We start from the raw sequence: 23,867 nt of genomic DNA on the forward strand, positions 1-23,867 counted from the left end.
GAAAACATATTTCGTAGAGTTCACTTGGCTACTTAACTGATGAATGTAAAGACTGATGAAGGTAATTAACCCATTGTGAATGCTTCTAGAATTAAAATATATTTTCTGCTCAGTTTATTGTCTTGTCCTGATTCTTTGATTCTGTAAATAATGAAATTATCAAATAAGTTATTATAATCATTTAAAAGATTACTAAACAATATGTTTCTTCTTTCAGACTTCACAAGGTATTTATTTTCCTAAATGTAGATCAAGGGTTCACTGCTTCTTTTATATCATGGGCCACTGCCATTACTGAGGCTGAAAGGGAACATGATGATCAGCCATGATGAAATGGTGGAGCAGACTCAATGGGCTAAATGGACTAATTATGCTCCTATATATTATGGTATTAAGATCTTCTTAAGCAAGGACATTGATTTCAGTCCAGCGTTCAATACCATCATCCCGCAGAGACTAGTGGAGAAACTGCCGCTGCTTGGCCTTAACACTGTCATGTGTCGCTGGATTCTGGATCTCTTGACAGAGAGACCACAGTCAGTCCGTGTTGGCAGGAACATCTCTGACTCCATCACACTGAGCACTGGATCCCCACGAGGTTGTGTGCTTAGCCCATTGCTGTTTACATTGCTAACACATGACTGTGCAGACAGATTCAAGGAGAACCTGATCATTAAATCTACTGATAATACCACAGTGGTGGAGCTCATCAGCAAAAATGATAAAACAATGTACAGGGAGGACGTCAAACACCTAGAGAGCTGGTGCAGTGACAACAATTTGATGTTTAATGTCACCAAAACCAAGGAGATGATTGTCGATTTCAGATGGTCTCAGCCTGAGTACACACCCCTCACTATCAGCGGCTCCACAGTGGAGAGAGTAGAAAACATCAAGTTCCTTGGGGTGCAGATCTCAGACAATCTCGCCTGGTCCAGGAACACCACTGGAATTGTGAAATGAGCCCAGCAGAGATTGCACTTTCTGAAGGAAGCTTAAACAAGCATCACTCTCCACTAACATCTTAACTACATTCTACAGAGGCGTGGTTGAGAGTGTGCTGACCTTTTGCATCACAACCTGGTACTCCACTTGCAGTGCTGCCGACAAAAAAGCCTTGCAGAGGGTGGTTAGGGGAACAGAGAAGGTTATTGGGGTCTCCCTACCTTCTGTCCAAGACCCCTTTCAGAGTCAATGCCTCCAGAAGACATGGTACATCATTAAAGACCCCTCATACCCTCTCCATGAACTGTTGGTTCTTCTGCCATCAGGTAAATGTTACAGGAGCATCAAAACTGAAACCACAAGGCTACTAAACAGCTTCCTCCCACAGGCAGTCAGACTGCTAAATAGCTGCTCTACCTGACTCTGCTTTGGACACTTTTGACTTGCACTAGACACATAACTTGATTTTATCTGACATGTGGCTGTTGTGTTTTACTATTTATTGTTATGTTTATTATCTAGTGTTGCATTTGTTATGTTATGATTGCACTGCTCCTGGGAAATGCTGTCTCATTCTGCCCTGCAGAGCTGATGTACTGTTAGAATGACAATAAAGTTTTTGAATCTTGAATCTTGAGTCTATGGACCTCAGGTTGGGAATGCCTTCTGTAGATGAACAAGGTAAGTACTTGTCTAACTTGCATACCGTATACCCAGTCCAATCTTCCCTCCCATTGAAATAAAACACTAGTTCAATTGATATTATATCAACAGTCTGCAGATCTATTTTACCAGGGTGGTGGTAAAAACTACAATCGGCTGAGGAAAGGTGATATGTTTTCAGCATGAACCAGTAAGGGAGATGTTCACTAGACCAATTTATTAGCGGTTTACTGTGACTATAACAAAGCTAGAGCCCTTGCTAACATATGTCTCACTACTCCAATGTTCTTGTGTACTAAGAACATAGAACCATAGAACATTACAACACAGAAACAGGCCTTTTGGCCCTTCTTGGCTGTGCTGAACCATTTTTCTGCCTAGCCCCACTGACCTGCACCTGGCCCATATCCCTCTGTACACCTGTCATCCATGTACCTGTCCAAGTTTTTCTTAAATGTTAAAAGTGAGCCCGCATTTACCACTTCATCTGGCAGCTCATTCCACACTTCCACCAGTCTTGCTGTGTCAAGAAGCCCCCCCAATGTTCCCTTTAAACTTTTCCCTCTTCACCCTTAACCCATGTCCTCTGGTTTTTTTCTCCCCTAGCCTCAGTGGAAAAAGCTTGCTTGCTTGCATTCACTCTATACACATCATGATTTTATATACCTCTATCAAATCACCCCTCATTCTCCCCAAACAGTCCTTCCAGGTGAGGCAACACTTCACTTGTGAGTCTGGTGGGGTAATCTATTGCATCCGCTGCTCCTGGTGCAGCCTCCTCTACATCGGTGAGACCAGACACAGATTGGGTGACTGCTTTGTCGAGCACCTCCGCTCTGTCCACCACATCAGACAGGATCTCCTGGTTGTCACTCACTTCAACTCTGCTTCACGTTCCCATTTGGACATGTCCATACATGGCCTCCTCTACTGCCATGATGAGGCCAAACTCAGGTTGGAGGAGCAACACCTCATATACCATCTGGGTACTCTCCAGCCCCTTGAACATCGAATTCTCCAACTTCCGGTATTTTCATCCCCCTCTCTTCCCCCATCCCACGTTCACTCTGCCTCCTCTTCCAGTTGCCTATCACCTCTCTCATGATTCTGAAGCCTTCTTCTAATACCCATAGTGCTTGCCCCTTACATTCCTTCTTCACCTTTCCTGCCTATCCCCTCCCTGCTTCCCCTCCCCCGCCCTTTGCTCTTTCCTCTGATTGGTTTTTCACCTGGCACCTACCAGCCTCCTCCTTCCCACCCTCCCCCCACCTTCTTTATGGGGCCCCTGACCCCTCCTTCTTCAGTCCTGACAAAGGGTCTTGGCCCAAAACGCTGACTGCTCGTTTCCACGGATGCTGCCTGACCTGCTGAGTTAGTCCAGCTTGTTTGTATGTGTTGATCCCCTCATTCTTCTATGCTCCAGGGAATAAAGTCCTATTCAACCTTTCTCTGTAACTTAGTTTCTCAAGTCCCGACAACATCCTTGTAAACCTTCCCTGCACTCTTTCAATATTATTAATATCCTTCCTGTAGTTCAGTGACCAAAACTGCACACAATACTCCAAATTTGGCCTCACCAGTGCCTTTTACAACCTCACCATTACATTCCAACTCTTATATTCAATACTTCGATTTATAAAGGCCAATGTACCAAAAGCTCTCTTTACTACCCTATCTACTTGTGATGCCACTTTTAGGATATTTTGTATCTGTACTCCCAGATATCTCTGTTCTACTGCACTCCTTAGTGCCCTACCATTTACCTTGTATATTCTACCTTGGTTTATCCTTCCAAAATGCAATACCTCATACTTGTCTGTATTAAACTCCATTTGCCATTTTTCAGCCAATTTTTCCAGCTGGTCCAAATCCCTCTGCAAGCTTTGAAAACCTTCCTCACTGTCCACTACACCTCCAATCTTTGTATCATCAGCAAATTTGCTGATCCACTTTACCACATTATCATGCAGATCATTGATGTAGATAACAAATAACAATGGACCCAGCACTGATCCCTGTGGCACACCACTAGTCACAGTCACATGATTAGAAATTAATAGCACATTTGTGAAGGATGCTACTGGCTTAACTTTAGATGAAATATTTTATTCTAAAGATGTTGAGTGCTTCATAGATATTTCTGAATCAAAATGTTCTGCATAGTTCAATTCTTTCCAGATATTTTTACATATGAAATTGTTTGATTTTGCCAATTATGTGTTATATGAATGGATCAGTTAATAAAATGTAGTAATTCATTATCTGTCCTGATTAGATGGATTTCAGTATTTTGAGTTCTTCGTCAGAAAGTACAAGTGTTGAAACGTTATTGCTTAGCAAAGATGAGATTTCACAATTATTGGCAATGCGATTTTTTTCCTGACAGCTCACCAAAGGTCTCAGACTTAGTTTCAATCTCTATCTCCTGCAGTTCCTATAGCTTAATGCCCACAAGCAATGAAGCACTCTAGTTCTGCAGAATAATTATTGGTACTGTTGAAGTTGAAGGGGTTGAGCTAAACTTCCTTGAGACTGCCTGCAAACCTTTCCACAATATTTTCTAACTAAGTGCCAACTCCCAGCTTTGCCACTGGTGAACGCAAAACCAATTAAGCAGCAAGGTTTGGGCAGTAGCTTGTTTGCAATGAAAACAACAGTCGACCTGAAGTTTCTGTTTCCATTGCTCTATTGCCAGTATCAGACTGTACGTTTGTAGCAACCATTTGGAGTCTTCAGCTGCTCTGCCAGATGTTCTCCCTCCAATAGCTGCAAAGCGCTCAAAGCTACACCTGCACTGCCCATGACAGTGAAAGTGAATATCACCTTCTTCACTTGTGCTCTCTCTATTGGAAGGAGCATCCCTGCTTTTATATTGTAGTCTTACTACTAACAGCAACATTACTGAATTATTACCTGGTATTTGGTGCAATGCTACCATTCCAGCTCGAAACAAGAAAATACTTTAAAATCAATTGAAACTCAATAATACTTAAAAGGAAAGGTAGACACTTCTGTTCTTAATTTACACTGGAATCTAATCCCAGCTGCAACATAACAACTCATTATAGTCTATTTTTGACCATATATCGACCAGGAGATCAAAGACTTTCTTGGAATAAGATACAGGCCTAGACAGGAGGCTCCTCATGGATTTTACAGAAATACTAAGAACATTGCTTCTCCTCCTAATTCCAAAGGAAGAGGTGTCAAAAAGGAGCATGGTTAATTTTTAAATAAACAAGTTCTATTGGCTGTAGTTGCCTTCTAGTTTAGTGAAAGAGTCCTGAATGTAACTGTGAGAGCCTAACAGCTACTTCAGAGTGCAACAATGTACGTTTGTACTAAGAATGTTTTATGGGCAGTCTTACATTAATTTCTTTGTCATGGGCAAACCAGGGAAGGGCAAACCAGGGAAGGGCAAACCAGAAGACTGAGTACAGGATTAATGGTCAGTTACTTAACAGTGTGGATGAACAAAGGGACTTTGGAGTTCAAATCCATACATCCCTCAAGGTTGCAGAACAGGTTGATAGGGTAGTTAAGAAGGCCTATGGGATGCTAGGCTTCATTAACAGGGGGATTGAGTTCAAGAGTAGAGAGGTCATGTTGCAACTCTACAATTAATCTCTGGTGAGACCACACTTAGAGTATTGTGTTCAATTCTGGTCACCTCATTATAGGAAGGATGTGGAAGCTATGGAGAGGGTGCAGAGGAGATTTACCAGGATGTTACCTGGTTTGGAGAACAAGTCATATGAAGCAAGGTTAGCAGAGCTGGGACTTTTCTCTTTGGAGCGTAGAAGAATGAGAGGGGACTTGATAGAGATCTACAAGATTATGTGAGGCATAGATAGGATGGATAGTCAGTACCTGTTTCTCAGGGCACCGATAGCAAACACCAGAGGGCAATGTACAAAATTAAGGGAGGGAAGTTTAGGAGAGACATCAGAGGTAAATTTTTTACACAGAGGGTTGTGAGTGCCTGGACTGACTTACCAGGGATGGTGGTGGAGGCTAAAACATTAGGGGTATTTAAGAGCCTCTTGGACAGGCACATGGATGAAAGAAAAATGGAGGGTTATGGGGTAGTGTGGGTTTAGTACTTTTTTTAAAGGATTATATGGGTCGGCACAACATGGAGGGCTGAAGGGCCTGCACTGTGCTGTAGTGAAAAAAAATGTATTTGTCCAATGTCTTGTAAAATAAAGAATATTCGGTTCATTCATTGTTCAAACAGAACAGTTAGTCAAAGGGGCAATGAGTAAGCGGAGACACATACAACCCACCACATTCACCCAAACCAAAGGACCTATTCATATTAATCCCATTTACCAGCACTTGGCCCAGAGCCTTAGAGCCTAAGCCATTCAAGAACTTAGCTCGATCTTTCTTAAATGCAGAGTTGTGTAACATTTGGCAGTAATAAGCTCCATGACCTTACCTGTTGCTATTCTTTGGAAAATAACTGGAATGGGGTCCCTTGTAACTAACACATCATCTTCATTCTCTGAATTTGACACGTAAGTATTGTCTAGAAGAGATAAGAAAAAGCACATCAAATTCTGTTATTAGCTCCATGTAGGTTACAGTTTACATTCATAAATCAACAGGTTACACCAAAACAATTCACTCTCAGCAAAAGCTGGGACTTTCTATTCATATTCACACAAGCACTTTTTTGATCATATATCTTTGGGAGACAGAATATTCCTCTCTATATTTCTCCAAATGTTGGACAGAACTATCTAATTGGTATATTAATATATATTAATTTCTAGAACATTCTTGTGTCATAGGATTACACTAGCTTTGCATAATTTCAAAATCTTAACTGAAGAAACAGCGTAAGTGCAAAAGTTATGTATCAATTTTGTACTGCATAAATCAGAAATGCATTACATGGAAAAGATGCTGCAGTGATCACTTCCTTTATTTGGGGCTATCTGCTTTAAATAGAAACAAAATGTTTTCCAGCAATTTGAACATGAAATAGTCATTCACTGTGACATGAATACAATTGTTTAAATTAATACAAGTCACTTTATAAACAGATAACTTTTAATAAATTTATTCCTTCATAATAGTTTTCAGCATTCAACCAAAACCTTTAACCTGAATGAAGTACAGAAAACATTCATGATTCAAAAATATTTCCTTGCAGTAATAATGAGCTTGTGTATTTGATTGGCAGATGATTAGTCAAACTTCGCCTTTTGTAAAAATGGCATGATATCAGGCAACATGTTAATGAATCAACACTGGATTTTGGACTGAAGATCACAGAAAGGTTTAATGCAAGCATGTTCCAAGAAATCTCAGAATAACAGGTCAACCATTTTGGAAGTCTTGGAAAATTTGCTCCTGTGAGCTTTGGAAACAGAGACTAATAGACCTTTGAGTGTTAAGGGAATCATGAATTTTAACAAAATATGACAAAACTTCGACATTAAAAAAAATCAGCTACTGCCTAACTGAATAGTAAAGATGGCTTGAAATGCTGAATGACCTAGCCCTCCTCGAATTTGCACCTCACCCATTGGGAATGCTCTGGTACACATGCACCTTTTTTTGACTGCCATGGTGTAGATAGGATTTACATTATGGAATTCATGGAAAAAAAAGTAATCACAGCTGGTGTATTATGCAGCAGGATAAACCCTGCACAAACAAGAGAAGAGTTTGCATAGTTTCAGCTACATTACAGAGTGACAAATTACAAGGCTGTGAACAGAATGTACACAATCCATTTTGCATTGTAATGACACCAAGTGCTCAAAATCTTCCAATTACTGTAAATCACTTGTTTACTCTTTTGCACCACAAAATAGAATCATTTTATGTCTGAAATATGAATAGTAACAATTTAAAAACAACCTCAATAAGATAGATACAGTAATAAACAAGCTGTAGCTAAAGTCTCATTTTGTTTCTTTGCCTGACAAATAAAATTAAATGATCCAAGGACAATGGGACTGTTAGATTAATGTGCTAGCTTTAATTTAAAAGACAGGTGTGAATGTTCTGGGTCTGATATCGGCTGATTCCCCATAAAGGTTTCTTTCATTTTCTTTCTGTTCAGTAATATGACTTTTGTACTGGGGCATTTTGAAAAGGAACTCCACACGTATAAAGGAGATGCTGTCCAATAAAAGAAATTGTCAGTGTACTTGAAACTTCTTATCAGTGAAAAAATTGTTATTTTTTAAGACTCGTGATCCATAAAAAAATGTAATAGAATTGCTGTTGGAAATTGCAGTATCATATTCAGGAATACAATACATGAGATAATGAAGCTATACAAGAACTGTTACTGGTACTGAGCAATTGCTATGGTACTCAATGCATTTGCCATCGTGAAAGATGCTAACAGCCTACATGTTCATTTAAAAATTGTTTTGTATCTGTTATCTGGCAGTAATGCAATTCAAATCAATATTCTGTAATACTTCTCATTTCTGCACCACCAGAAGTCTACCAAGCACACTTTAAAAGAGCTATCAAAGTAAACGGAGCAGTTCCACTCTAACAAAATGTGGGTGGCAATGTTATGTAAGCCACTGCAGTCTGCTGATGGAGCTGCACATCAAGAATAACTGAGTCAAATCATAGACTTCCAATCCCCCACCCCTCCACATGCACGAATTCTGTCAAACTGGATTTGTACCTTGATATTACCAATTGGATAGATTTAAAAAGCTTGAGCACTCTGATAAGAACACGACAGAAAAGTGAATCCAGGCATCAAGTGCAATCTGTGATCTTTTTTGCTGACAGTGAACTTTGATTTTCTATTGGATATAAAGGAACTTGTATAATATGTTTCTCTAAAGGCACTAGAGAATGGACTGATCTACACTGAACTAATGTGTCAAATACTAGAATATTATTATCAAATTCTCATGTGATGAGGTATTGGTAATGTGCACTGCCAGAGAGAACCATGGCACCTAATAATAGATTTGTAAGCCAGCTCATCATATTTTTTCAAATCTGGGAGGAGTAATATCAATAAATCAATCTTGGAATGAGGTGTCAAAGGAGGTGGTAGAAGCATTTATAACAGCAACATTTCAGAGGCATGTAAATAGACACAAGAACGAGCAGAAAATGGAAGGATATAGTCCTCAAGCATGCAGATGATTAATTTAAATCGGCATCATTGTCATCACAGACATTGTGGGCTGAAGGGCCTGTTCCTGTACTGTACTAGTCTATGTTCTAAAGAAGGATCTTCCAATGCTCTCATCATGTCAGCCTGTACTTAGCCCAGAAAATTGTAGATTTGTAACTTAAGAAGAAGGTTGGGAGCTCTGACATTTACCAGGACTGCACTTTCAAGCATGGTGAAACTTCCTGGTTGAAAGGATTTTCTGAATACTGTTGGTTGGTCATTTGTTCTCCTGACCCATCTTTGCCAAACTCAGAAAACAACCTATTTGTTAACCTGCATGTTCTTGATGGTTAAAACCTGCCCCATACCCACCTACCCAATTGGTGCAGTTTATTAATTACATGTGAAAATGTTTCAGGATTAGAATAATTGATTTCCTGAAAGTGAATGAAAATAAGTCAGGACTTAACAAAAATGGTCCCACTTGTCCTAACAAGAGTAAATCCAGATAAGATCATTAGAAGTTTATTAGACAGATGGAGGCCATTCAACCCATCATGTAATTACTGGTAGAAAGCGAGCTCTCTAGCCTAACCCCACACTCCAGTACTGGTCCCCAGCCCTGAGTTCCTGGCTCTTTGAGTACGCATACAAATGCTGCTCAAATATGATGAGGGTTAATGTCCCTAATATCCATTCAGGCAACGCATTCCAGACACCTATCAACCTCTCAGTGAGAGAAGAACTACCCTCATCTCCTCCACTAGTCTTTCAATTAGTTTCAATCTATGTACTCTAGTTTTGGCAGAAGATCCTTTATATGTGCACTATCCAGGCACTTATGCTTATAGAAACATGAATGCTAAGTGTAAAATGTAACTTGAGATTAATGACCATGTTGGATTTGGTCATGATTGTCTAAGCTTCAACCACCATTAGCTCAGTCCTGAACAGTGACTATTTGATCAAGATATTGGAGTACTTCCAGTGTACAGATGGCAGCAAGGATCAGTGGGGTATGAATTAGCTAGGTTGGAAGACAACATAGATAATTGCACATTGGTGGCCACATAAGATAATTTCTTTTTTTTTCCAAATAGATTAGTCATCTCCTGTTTTGCACAATTTGTACTACATCCTACATCAGTGTTCATTATGTAAAATTGGACAGGAAAAATGATCCTAAAACTGGGAAATAGTAGGTATTCAGCAGGGAAGGGGAAGAATTATATTCATTAATAAGAAATTAATCACTGTGCACTGAGTTATTTTAACAGATAATAATTAATAAATTGCAGCATCCGAGTTTCAACACTTACACTACACAACCAAAATGCATTGCCAACTGATCTGTGGAAGAAACACAGTTCCAAAATAATTGGACAGTATGATGCAAAACCTGGATGCACAACCCCTACCCCTTGCAGACTGACAAGAAATTATCCAGCCAAATTGATCTGTGTGCAAGTATACTTTGTGTTTTCATAAAATTTGATTTATGCAAATCCAGCTCTCAGGTATTACCAAATCAGTTTGATACAAGAAATATGAAGTGGAAGATTAATGCCTGGTGGATTCACACTGATGTACACTCAGCGTATCTCATAAACTGTATCTCCTGTATCCGATAAAGTGGACGCTGAGTGTATGTTCATGATCTTCTGCTAGCCCATTCACTTCAAAGTTCAACATGATATGCATTCGGGGAAGATCTTCAGCATACCACTGTCATAATGCATAGTTATTTGAGGTATAGTCACCTTCCTGTTAGCTTGAACCAGACTGGCCATTCTCCTTTGACCTTTCTCATTGACAAGGCATATTTTTTTCCCACAGAACTGCTATTCACTGGATTTTAAAAAAAAAATTCACACCATCCTCTGTAAACTCTAGTGACTCTTGTGCATGAAAATCCCAGAGGACCAGCAGTTTCTAAGATACTTAAACCATCCCCTCTGGCACCAATACTCATTCCATGGTCCAATTCAGTTACAGTAGATCACATTTCTTCTCCATTCTGGTGTTTGGTCTGAAGAACTGAACCTTTCAACCATGTCTGCATGCTTTTATCCATTTAGTTGCTGCCACATGATTAGTTTGTTTGATATTTGTATCAACAAGTGGCTGTACCTAATAAAGTGGACACTGAGCAGAAGTTCTGAAACAGTTTTGTATTAGCCTCACTGAAGTTCACAAAGCAGGGTGGAAGTTGATGATTAATATTTAGCTGCCCGATGGACAAGAACAGGGAGTTTTTCATGACACCCATCAAATGAAAAGATTTCGTAATGTTTTCATGTTCCCACTACCTTAGGAACTGAAATTCAAATGTAGTTAGACTACCTCGGAACTATATTTACCATACCAGTCAACTTCCTGTCTTTGGAATCCCTAACTTGTTTGCATCCTTTTCTGCATCAACGGCTCACATTTTACACAGCCATCAACAAATCTGAACATCAAGTTACTTCAGTCCAATGATAATAAGGGTAGCTAGTACTTTGGATGCTCAGAGTCGAGTTAAAACAGCTGCCAGGTTTAGCTGGTTTGTGGGAACATCATGGAAGAGCAATTTCTCATCCTCAGAGATCCACTCTTACTGAGTAATAATGTTCTTAAAATGACAAGTTTTACATTCTTTAAAGACAGGGAAGGAGGCTTTTGACACATTGATTCTATGTTAGCTCTCAAAACGTTTCCGCCAGTTCTATACCCCATAGTTATTTTCCTGTAACTTCTTCTCTCTGAAATGCCCGAATTTCCCTCTTGATATTAGGGAGTAACAGGAGGCCGACAAGTGTGTCTGTGGGAGATAGAAGGAAACTGGACCATCTGAAGGAAATACCATCACAGGAAGAATGTGCCAACTCCACAGAAAGAGCATCCAAAAACAGGATTGAACGAGATCCCTGGAGTTGTGTAGCAGCAGCTAAACACCAAGCCTCTCAATGAAAACGCAATGATCACAATCAGTCTCAGCTCTGTTTTCACTGACACATGTCATGAAATTTGTTGTTTTGCAACAGCAGTACAGTACAAGACATATGTTACTATACATTACAGTAAATAATAAACAAACAATAAATGAATAGTGCAAGAAAGGAATGATGAGATAATGTTTACGGACCATTCAGAAATCTGATGGCAGATGAGAAGTCATTCTTGAAACATTGTGTGGGTATTCAGTACTGTGTAGCTAAGCATAGCTCAAATGCCATCTATAAATTTACAGCATTTCTACACTTAAGAAATATTGCAAAGGTATGTCTGTTTCTGACATGCCATGACAATATAAAGCTAATTTCTGCCTGTATAGAGAACAGACTAGATCACTCCAATACGCTTTTAACTGGCCTTCCAAAGCAATCTATTGACTGACAACCTTCAAATCATTCAGAACCACACTGCTAGAATTTTAACCAAAACCAGGAGGAGGGAACATATCACTCCCACACTAGCTAATCTGCATTGGATTCCTGTCCCTTCTAGAATTAATTTTAAGGTACTCTTATTTGTTTTTAAAGCTTTTAATGATCTGGGACTGGAGTACATCATGGAATTGTTATTTGTTTTATAATCCTGCTCAAGCTCTCGGGTCTTTTTCTACCAGTCTCTTAAATTTAAACAATCTCCTACAAAAAAATACTTATGCAGGTTAGCTTTATTGAGCTATGCTCTTAAACTCTGAAATTCAATAGCTAAAACTATAAGGGATGCAGACTCAGTTGATGCTTTTAAACGTCAGCTTAAATCCTATTATGCAACCTTGCTTTTAATTAACATCTTTTTGTATTTTATTTTCATGTTTACTTTTACTTTTTAAATTTTATTTTTGTGTTTGTACTTGTATCCCATTATAAAGCACTTTGAACTACGTCATTTATAAATAAAACATGCTCTATAAATTATCAATAACAACACCACTGTTATTGGCAGAATCTCAAATGGTAATGAGGAAGCATAAGGAATGAGATAATTAGACTGGTTGAGTGGTGTCACAACAACCTCACACTCAACATCAGCAAGACTACGGAACTGAATGTGAACTTCAGGAAGTGAAAATCAGACGCACACCAGTGCTGACTGAAGGGTTAGTGATGGAAAGGGTAAGCAGCTTCAAGTTCCTGGATGTTAGCATCTTATAAGACCTATCCTAGCTCCAATACAATCCTGAAGAAGGCATGTCAGCATCTGAAGATATTTGATATGTCATCAAAGCCTCTTTCGAATTTCTATAAACTTATGGTACAGAGCATTCTTACTGATTGCATCACCACCTGGTACGAAGGCTAAAATGCACAGGATCAAAAGAGGCTGCAGACTCAGCCAGTTCTATTAGGCATAACCCTCCCGACCATCAAGGACACCTTCAAGATAGCAGGATCCATCATTGGGACCGTCACCATCTGGGACACATCGTCATCTTCTTACCACCATCACCTAAATTATTGGTGTCAGGGTAAATTTTTGCTAAAACAGAGAAGCAAATTTAATGAAGAACAGAACTAGAAAGCTTACAGGAAGGAAATTGTAAACTATAAAGATCGCTTAAGCTCATTATATCCAATCATGGGTGGCATGGTGGTTAGCACAGCACTTTGGAGTGCCAACAATCAGGCCTTAATTCCTGCCATTGTTCATAAAAATTATTGTAATTTCTCTCTCCTCTGAGGGTTCTGTTTTCTGTACACGTGCCTAAAACCGAACAGGTTATGTTCACGGTTGGTAAGTTGTGTAAGTGGAGCTATAATGGCACTGGACATATGGTGACAATTGTGGGCTGCAACCAGCACTTTCTCAGACTCTGTTGGCCATTGACGCAAAAAATACATTTCACTGCATAGTTGATGTTCGATGTACATGTGACAGAGTTAAAACTATATAAGGTGTAAAGTGAAGACGGGAAAGAGTTCAAGTGTTGTTCGTTGGTGACATTTGAAGTTTGATGCTGGGACTGAACTTCCATGATTGCTCAACATATTGAAAAATAGTAAACAGAGTCTGTGGTCAGGTGCTAGCCATCCATTAACATCTCTCACCTGTATTAGAACTTCTCAGTTACATCATATGGATCATCTGGTGGAAAATTATTAAAAGAAGCCGCCTAATGCTGAACAGCAAGGCCCAGGGGTGTGACAGAACCTTTCACATGTTGAAGTAATAGTGCCAAAACAAACCCTTCATAAGAAAACTGAAATGATGCATTTACCTAATTCTAAGCTAGATCCATCAAATTAGACTCCTGTCAAAATCATCAATATCTTTAAATATATCCTTAGGATTAAAAAATATGATTGAAAGAAAATTCAGATGTTATTGAAAATGACTCAGAAAAATCAAACCAAAACATAAATAAAAACATTCAAACTCTTTAACAACTAAAAGTGCCAGAGTATAAACTCTAATCTAGTCCACCATAACTATCCTGCTATACTGAAATCCACAAAGGATTTCCTCAACCTGCCACATATAAATCCAATAGGACCGCCATACTAAGTGGTGAGCATAGTCACCCCAGCATGCCATTTTATGAGGAGTCTAGCGCCAGGGTGCAGTTGCCTATGAACAGCTGCCAAAATGTCTGGGAAAACTGTGTTTGCCCTTGCTGACCCTTGCATGGGATATTATCAGTTGCTACCTACAGAAATTCCAGCATTTGACCCACAAAATGTTAGAAACATAGAAACATAGAAAACCTACAGCACAATACAGGCACTTCGGCCCACGAAGTTGTGGCGAACATGTACCTACCTTAGAAATTACAGTACTAGGCTTACCTATAGCCCTCTGTTTTACTAAGCTCCATGTACCTATCTAAAAGTTTCTTAAAAGACCCTATCATATTCGCCTCCGCCACCGTTGCCGGCAGCCTATTCCACACACTCACCACTCTCTGAATAAGAAAACTTACCCCTGACATCTCCTCTGTACCTACTCCCAGCACTTTAAAACCTGTGTCCTCTTGTGGCAACCATTTCAGCCCTCGGAAAAAGCCTCTGACTATTCACACGATCAATGCCTCTCATCATCTTATACACCTGTATCAGGTCACCTCTTATCCTCCAATGCTCCAAGAAGAAAAGGACGAGTTCACTCAACCTATTCTCATAAGGCATGCTCCCCAGGCAACATCCTTGTAAATCTCCTCTGCACCCTTTCTATGGCTTCCACATCCTTCCTGTAGTGAGGCAACCAGAACAGAGCACAGTACACCAAGTGGAGTCTGACCAGCTTCGTATGATTCTCAAAACTCTTATGTCCATCAGTGAAACAATTACAGAGATTGCAGGCGAAGGAATATCATCAGAGTTCACTTCCTCTCCGAGTCAAACATCATTCTTGTGTGTATTTATCTTTCAATACTCCATAAATTTCCCAATCATCCTGCCAAACTCCAGTAACTACAGGCCTAGAGCCATTAAACACTCCTTATACATGAACTCTTAGTCCCTGGGATCATTCTCATTACAGCCCTCTGGACCCTTTCCAATACCAGCGTGTCTTTCCTTACATATGTGTCACAACACTGATCACAATACTCAAGTCCTCTTGAAATTAACGCTAACATTGCATTTGCCTTCCTTACTACCAAGTCAACCTGCAAGTTAATAATCAGAGAATCCTGCAAGAAGATTCCAAAGTCCCTTTGCACCTGTGTCTTCTGAACTTGCCGTCCTTTTTGGAAAGTGGCCTATGTCTATATTCTGTCTATCATTGTGAATAACTATTCACTTGCTGATACTGGATTCCAGTGTCACTTCTCTTCCCTTTTTCCTAATCAGTTCATGTTCTTCTTAAGGTTCTCTGCTTTATCAGCATTACCTGTCACTCCACCTATCTTTGTATCATCTGCAAACTCGGCCACAAAGTCATCAATTCTGTCATCCAGATCATTAATATATAACATGAAAAGTGGCAAACTCAACAGCCTACCAGAAAAGCTCCCATTCCACCCCACCCCCAACCGATTACAAATAACATGACTAGTTACACTTCAGTACAGTACAGAACAGTTGAGCCGAGATATGTGCAAATTAATGGCAATGTGAGTGTTAAAAAATAAAGTTGTAAGCCCTGCAGCATGTCAGTACTGTGCAGCAAATTTACAACAAAATGGTTCTCAGCATTATACCAAGGTCGCATTTGGAACTCTGAATGAAGTTTATGCTAAATAATACCTTTCTTTGTACATCTTTGTCCATCGCCATTGAATTTATTATGCATCTCACAAAGCAAAACTCAGGAAGTGTTCAGAAGGGGTTTTCACAATAACAGACTGGAATTAAAAACAGGGAGCCTGCTAAGTATTGATTGCACTCCTGAATTTAAATGACCCAACCTGCAAGGAATTGATAGCATAGTTTATGTCAGCAGGTCGGGGCTCCCGATGACATTTGGGTAACAGGGAATCCATATAATTGGGTCTCAATGAAGTTCAGCCTTCAAACAATAACTAATTTTTTATGCTGGTAAATGTTAAAGGGGAGGGAGGGAGGGAGGGGGAGAGGGAGAGAGAGAGAGGGAGAGAGGGGGAGAGGGGGAGAGGGGGAGAGGGGGAGAGGGGGAGAGGGAGAGGGAGAGGGAGAGGGAGAGGGAGAGGGAGAGGGAGAGAGGGAGGGAGAGAGAGAGAGAGAGAGAGAGAGAGAGAGAGAGAGAGAGAGAGAGAGAAACGGTATTTGGGGAATGGTAAAACATGAACTAAAAGAAAAAGCTCATTGCCTACATTTCAAAGTTATTTTTATGTGTCACCCATTATGACACGTGGTCATTTTTTCCCAATGTTCAGACTTCATGCTCCAACCGAGTGACAAAAACATATTGGCTAAGACTCACTGCCAGATAGATCGAGCAGAAAAGAAATGTATCCTCCTGACAGCTGGCTTCAGGCATCTGGCAAGGGACTTTGCTGTATCTGTTGGTTTCACAAAATGAGCATGAGATGATAGTCAGACAAACAACCTCTAAACCCCAGATAAACACCCTTCTTAAAAGCAGAAGCTGTTACGTTGTGATAAAGCATTACAAAAGACTCAGAACAATGCCCTGGCTGGTTGTGACTCAACAGCTTCTTTCATGAAACCGCAACAAATAACTCCTGGCTGCTAAGTGACTCTTGAACCACACTTGTTTTCCTGTGGTATTTACATGAAGTTCAAGTCTGCTCTGTGTTTAGTGTTAATTAGGCAAAATCAAAGGGTTTTGACATGCTGACAGTTTAAGTGAGTGGCATCTGGGGAAAAAGGTCTGAAATCTCTTTCTTCATACATTCTCTTCAATCAAAGAAGGGTAATGAATTAGGTTTAGAAGAAATCATTCCCGAGATAATGTATACAGTCATAATAAACATTACAAAGCTGAAGAAGATTAAGGAAACTGTTTAACCAAGTTAGAGAAAATTATTATTTCCTTTTTTGTGTAGCTGTCTATAAAGTATTCTGTGAAATGGCACAGTTAACCCTCTGTTTAGTGGTAAGTGGGGATAGTTAATAAATGTTGGCCTTGATAATAATATTCAAATACTGTAGACAAATAAATAAAATTGACTTTTACAAAAATGGGCTAATTTAACACATAAGCCTGTGTCATTAACCACAAAACAGGATGTAGCAAGAACAAGGCACGTAAAATGAATATATATATTTCATACTAGTACATTTTTTCTAAAAGTTGTTAATGTGTTTAAAGTTAACATAAATTAACATAATTATGATAGTAAATGGAACACTGGTAACTGTGAAGGGTTCCCTTTTTGTGTTATAGTAGAAAAAATGACAAATATATTTGACTAAGGTATTTATTACCTGATAACAGGTGGAATTGCCTCTGTGAAGCTGCTTAATCCCACAGAAAAACAAACACAGAACTTGAGTACTACTAATGTCCATGCTATAAACACATTTAAGTATATACATCTGAAAGGTTAATAAATCTGGTGCAAAAATGCAACACAAGTCCCTAAAAAGATGTAGTGCAAGGAGATAAAGTGCAAAGCACGACCAATTTTCCTGTTGTTTAATCAGCTCGACCCCGTGTAACACACACTTATAGCAGTACAACAGAATAATTAATATGATCATCAACAACCATATAGTTAATTGACTGCTGATAAATTCCGTGGCCATTGATTCAATTCTACAAGTAACTGATGGCTTTCAGAGTTGCTTAAAGCTCCAAAACTCTACAGGATTCTTTGCTGATTTCAAAGCAGAACACAAAATGCCGGAAGGATTTCCTAATTAGGTGCAAATATGGAGAGAAAAATAGAATTAAGAGCCCCGACCAATGACCTTTACTGAGACCTCAAATCACAAGGGTCAAGACTTGATGGTTTCCCTTAACCATTAGTGAAAAAGCAATAGCTCCTGTGTGGAATTGGAAGGATTCTCCTTGCAAAACTGTGAAAAGGGTACCTTGAGCAGGACCAGGTGGAACAAAAACAAGAAAAAGTCAAAGGGAGATAGAATGTTGACATCGGGCTTTTAGCAGCCATTCATAACCATTCACAAGTTTCAGGGAGCCACTCTGCCTTGAGCTCAATGAACAACGGCATTTGTAAAACTGGAGACAAGGAACAGCAGTACAGTGGTTACACTCCTGAACTAGCATCCAGAGTTCAAGACCAGTGATTCAAAGAACACAATTTTGAATCCCACCATAGCACCGGGCAGCTTCAAGTCAATTAACTAAATAAATCAAGTAATTTAAACCAAAGAAGCCAGTCTCTGTAATGATTATCACAAGATGACTCCAATTGTAATCCCATCTGATCTGTTCACTTTGCCCAGACTAGCCTCAAGTGACTCCAGACCAGCTACCGTAGTTGCCTCTTAACTCCGTCCTCATTTTGTGATCAACCAGAGATGGACAGTAAATGCTGGAATTGACTAATAAATACATTGAATTAAATCTGATGGCTACTGCAACTCTGAAAGCCTCTGCAGCACACATCAAGAACTGCTTTACAAGTACAAAGGTGACAGTAGTGATGGGTTTGATATAAACATTTGATTTCCTCCTGGCAGAAGCTGGAGAAAATAAAAAAGAAAAAAATTGACTTTGCTTTTTCACTAATGGTTAAGCGAAACCATCAAGTCTTGACCCTTGTGATTTGAGGTCTCAGTAAAGGTCATTGATCCAGGCTCTTAATTCTATTTTTCTCTCCATATTTGCACCTAATTAGGAAATTCTTCCAGCATTTTGTGTTCTTATTCTACCTTCCATTCTATGCTGGCAGTGAAGAGTAAGGGCAGTGAGTTTGAAGTTTTGCAAAGAGCAGGGACTGCAGGTTACCCATGGTGTAGTGTGCCATTGTCACAAGAATTTTCACTTTAGACCTCACAGAAAGTCTATCACCCCATCTTTTGATGTATGTTTAACACAGCTTCAACAGCTTCAGAGAGCTATCCTATTGTTTTAAGGTGAATTATTTTCTTCTTGAAACTATCATCTATTTTCACAACCAGTCTCTCCTTTCCTTCTCTTCTATTCTCTGCACTTTAAAAAATGTTTTGTCCCTATTTTTTAGAAAAATGCCACATAGCTACAGCATGTAGACGGCAGTCAGCTCAGCATGTGTATGCCGACAATTGAGTACAGAAAACATACAGCACAGTGCAGGCCGTTCAGCCCACAAAGCTGTGCCAAACATGTCCCTACCTTAGAACTACCAAGTCTTTACCCATAGCCCTCTATTTTTCTAAGCTCCATGTAGCCATCCAGGAGTCTCTTAAAAGACCCTATCGTTTCCGACTCCACCATTGCCACGGGAAGCCTATTCCACGCACTCACCACTCTCTGCGTAAAAAACTTACCCCCTGACATCTCCTCTGTACCTACTTCCAAGCACCTTAAAACTATGTCCTCTCGTGCTAGCCATTTCAGCCCTGGGGAAAAGCCTCTGACTATCCACATGATCAATGTCTCTCATTATCTTGTACGGTGTATCAGGTCACCTCTCATACTCTGTTGATCCAAGGAGAAAAGGCCGAGTTCACTCAACCTATTCTCATAAGGCATGCTCCCCAATCCAGGAAACATCCTTGTAAATCTCCTCTACACCCTCTCTATGGTTTCCACGTCTTTTCTGTTGTGAGGCGACCAGAATTGAGCACAGTACTCCAAGTTGGGTCTGACCAGGGCCCTATATAGCCCTATATAGCTCTCGGCTCCTAAACTCAATCCCACGATTGATGAAGGCCAATGCACCATATGCCTTCTTAACCAGAGAGTCAACCTGTGTTAGAGCTTTGAGTGTCCTATGGACTCGGACTCCAAGATCCCTCTGATCCTCCACTCTGCCAAGAGTCTTACCATTAATGCTTTATTCTGCCATCATATTTGACCTACCAAAATGAACCACTCACACTTATCTGAGCTGAGCTCCATCTGCCACTTCTTAGTCCAGTTTTGCATCCTATCAGTGTCCCGTTGTAACTTCTGACAGCCTCCCACACTATCCACAACACCCCCAACCTTTGTGTCATCAGTAAATTTACTAACCCTTCCCTCGACTTCCTCATCCAGGTCAATTATAAAAAATCACAAAGAGTAGGGGTCCCAGAACAGATCCCTGAGGCACATCACTGGTCACCGGCCTCCGACCCATCTACAACCACTCTTTGCCTTCCATGGGTAAGCCAGTTCTGGATCCACAAAGCAATGTCCCCTTGGATCCCATGCCTCCTTACTTTCACAATAAGCCTTGCATAGGGTACCTTATCAAATGCCTTGCTGAAATCCATATACATTACATCTATGGCTCTACCTTCATCAATGTACCTTCACATCCTCAAAAAGTTCAATCAGGCTCGTAAGGCACGACCTGCCTTTGACAAAGCCATGCTGACTACTTCTAATCATATTATGCCTCTCCAAACATTCATAAATCCTGCCTCTCAGGATCTTCTCCATCAAATTACCAACCACTGAAGTAAGACTCACTGGCCTATAATTTCCTGAGCTATCCCTACTCCCTTTCCTGAATAAAGGAACAACATCCGCAACCCTCCAATTCTCTGGAACCTCTCCCGTCCTCATTGAGGATGCAAGGATCATTGACTGAGGCTCAACAATCTCCTCCCTCATTTTCCACAGTAGCCTGGGGTACATCTCATCTGGTCCTGGTGACTTATCCAACTTGATGCTTTCCAAAATCTCCAGCACATCCTCTTTCTTAGTATCTACATTGTCAAGCTTTTCAGTTCTCTGCAAGCCATCCCTACAATCGCCAAGATCCTTTTCCGGAGTGAATACTGAAGCAAAGTATTCATTAAGTGCCTCCACTATTTCCTCCAGTTCTATACACACTTTTTCATTTTTCACACTTGATTGGTTATATTCTCTCACATCTTATCCTCTTGCTCTTCCTGTACTTGTAGAATGCCTTGGGGTTTTCCTTAATCCTGTCCACTAAGGACTTCTCATAGCCCCTTCTGGCTCCCCTAATTTCATCCTTAAGCCCCTACCTGCTAGCCTTATAATCTTCTAGATTCATATCATTACCTAGTTTTTTGAACCTTTTGTAAGCCCTTCTTTTCTTCTTGACTAGGTTTTCAACAGCCTTTGTACACCATGGATCTTGTACCCTACCATCCTTTCCATGTCTCATTGGAACATACCTACTCAGAACCCCACGTAAATATCCCCTGAACATTTGCCACATTTCTTCCGTACATTTCCCTGAGAACATCTCTTTCCAATTTATGCTTCCAAGTTCCTGCCTGATAGCCTCATATTCCCCCTTACTCCAATTAAATGTTTCCCTAACTTGTCTGTTCCTATCCCTCTCCAATGCTATGGTAAAGGAGACAGAATTGTGATCACTATCTCCAAAATGCTCTCCCACTGAGAGACCTCACTCCTGACCAGGTTCATTTCCCAATACCAGATCAAGTACAACCTCTCCTCTTGTAGGATAATCTACATATTGTGTCAAGAAATCTTCCTAAACACACCTAACAAACTGCACCCCATCTAAACCCCTTACTCTTGGGACATGCCAATCAATATTGGGGAAATTAAAATCTCCCACCACAACAACCCTGTTATTATTACTCCTTTCCAGAATCTGTCTCCCTATCTGCTCCTTGATGTCCCTGTTACTATTGGGTGGTCTATTAAAAACACCCAGTAGAGTTATTGACCCCTTCCTATCCCTAATTTCCGCACACAGGGACTCCGTAGACAAGCCCTCCATGACTTCCTTCTTTTCTGCCGCCGTGACACTATCTCTGATCAACAGTGCCACGGCCCCATGTATCTATGTATTTACATGAATCCTACATTAATCAGATGTTGTTCTCCCCATACTCTCATCAACTTCCCCTGGATTCTGTCTGGAATACTAGTCTAGTTAAATAACTACAGTTAATATACCCGTGTTTCTGTAACCCTGAACAGCCTTTCATGTTGTTAGTTTCTGTCAATGGTGCTAAAATTTATTGAATTAAACTAATTCTCAATTTTAGTTGAGTGCACTTCACCAGAGCTTCTCTTCTCCATATTCTATATTTAGTAAACATGCACAGACATTGTTTTGTTCAGAAGCTGTTAATAAAACAATGACCCCACCATAGACAACCACTCTTTTTCTTAAGGACTTCCAAACTTATTTCAGTTATTCAACTAGAATTCATCAATGAATCCAGTAATCAAGAACTCATAAAAAAAAGCATGGACAAATCAACACCACATTCTCACCTAAGATTTGCAATTTTTAAATTTTCCGCTCATTCATGAAAGGATGTTGATAAAAATAAGGGAAATAAGGGCTCAACAGGTTTAACACTTGGGTCTCAGTCCCAAGTCACTTGGAGTCTCAGAGTTTATCTTGCCCCTTAATTTGGATGATAGCACACATAATACTATATATATAAAAATGAGATAAAAAGATCCAATGCTACCAACAAAACTACAAACTAACAGGCCCACTAAATGCTGGAGGAATTCAGCACAAAGCAGCTTCTATGTAAAAGAGTAAGCAGTCAACGTTTCAGGCCAAGACCCTTTATCAGCCTTGATGAAGAGGGTCTCGGCCAAAAATGTTGACTGTTTACTCTTTTCCATAGATGCTGCCTGGCCTGCTGAGTTCTTCCAGCATTTTGTGTGTATTACTTTCATTTCCAGCATCTGCAGATTTTCTGTTGCTTGTGAACTAACAGTCCCATATTGGTCAGTTATAGCATAGTTCTGTTTTTTGCTGGTAGATCACCTGTAGGTGGTAACATCTCATTTGGACGTACTTTGCTGTTATGTATCAGGTTTGGTAGAAATTGGTGGAAATTCAAGCCCCCAAAAAATAGTCATTTGGTTGACCTGATGTACACTACATTGGAAAATATTGGAGATTTTTGAGACAGTCTAAATATTACTGTGTTTCCATCACAGTATTCTCCAATAGAGTCCTAACTGAAGTCCCCAGAAGAAACAAGGTAACTTGCTTGAAATAGGATTTATTTGGGAGACTTCCACAGATTTGCTTTTCCTTGTGTAAGAATTACTCCAGATCTCCAAACAACCTGACCTGAGAAATGCTTAGCTCATTTCTTTGGTAACATGGTTACCAAGTAATTTTCATATTCTGCTTCTTCCCTATGCTAGACACGTTTGAACACCTTCAGGAGAGCAGGAATATGGCAGTAAGCTGTTGGGTTGCAAGTGGAGTACCACCTACTTTTCACAGGAATGACACGACATATTTGGGTCTCTCATGAATGTGCATCAGCAGGCATTCAACACAGTGTCTACCCATATTCTGATTGTATTGAGCATTCCTGTACTCCAGAAAGTAGATGCAGATATTAGATCCATCTCTGCATTTTAGCTGATAGCTGTTTGACTTCTGCTTTTTCTCTGATCCGATGATAATTCAATGACCAAAAGACTGTTTCTTTCTCAATGATGCCACCTGATCTCTGAATATTGTCAGCATTTCTGTTTTTATATCTAGCATTTCTAATACCTTGCTTATTTCATGTAAGGGCTACTTGGACAAAAAAAAACCCGGCAGAAACTTGTAGTAAACTGAAAAACTCCAGCTGTACAAGTCCTTCTAGAAATTCACCAGTCAGTAGATGATAGATAAGCTTTCTTTGTCTCATTGAAAGATCGTTTCAGTGCCTTGCTTCTCCCTTACAGCAGGTGTACAACT

General features: G+C 39.9%; 1 protein-coding gene across 2 annotated transcripts in view; it reads right to left on the minus strand.

The window, feature by feature from the left end:
* parp8 (poly (ADP-ribose) polymerase family, member 8) overlaps nt 1-23,867 on the minus strand; it is a 369,781-nt gene that overhangs the window by 198,107 nt on the left and 147,807 nt on the right. For both annotated transcript variants that reach the window (XM_059989438.1, XM_059989439.1), the window contains exon 4: nt 6,050-6,139. In XM_059989438.1, the coding sequence (XP_059845421.1) occupies nt 6,050-6,139 (90 nt within the window). The remainder of the gene's footprint in view (nt 1-6,049; nt 6,140-23,867) is intronic.

This window comes from Hypanus sabinus, chromosome 14 (genome assembly GCF_030144855.1).
Source record: "Hypanus sabinus isolate sHypSab1 chromosome 14, sHypSab1.hap1, whole genome shotgun sequence".
NCBI classification, from domain to species: Eukaryota; Metazoa; Chordata; class Chondrichthyes; order Myliobatiformes; family Dasyatidae; genus Hypanus; species Hypanus sabinus.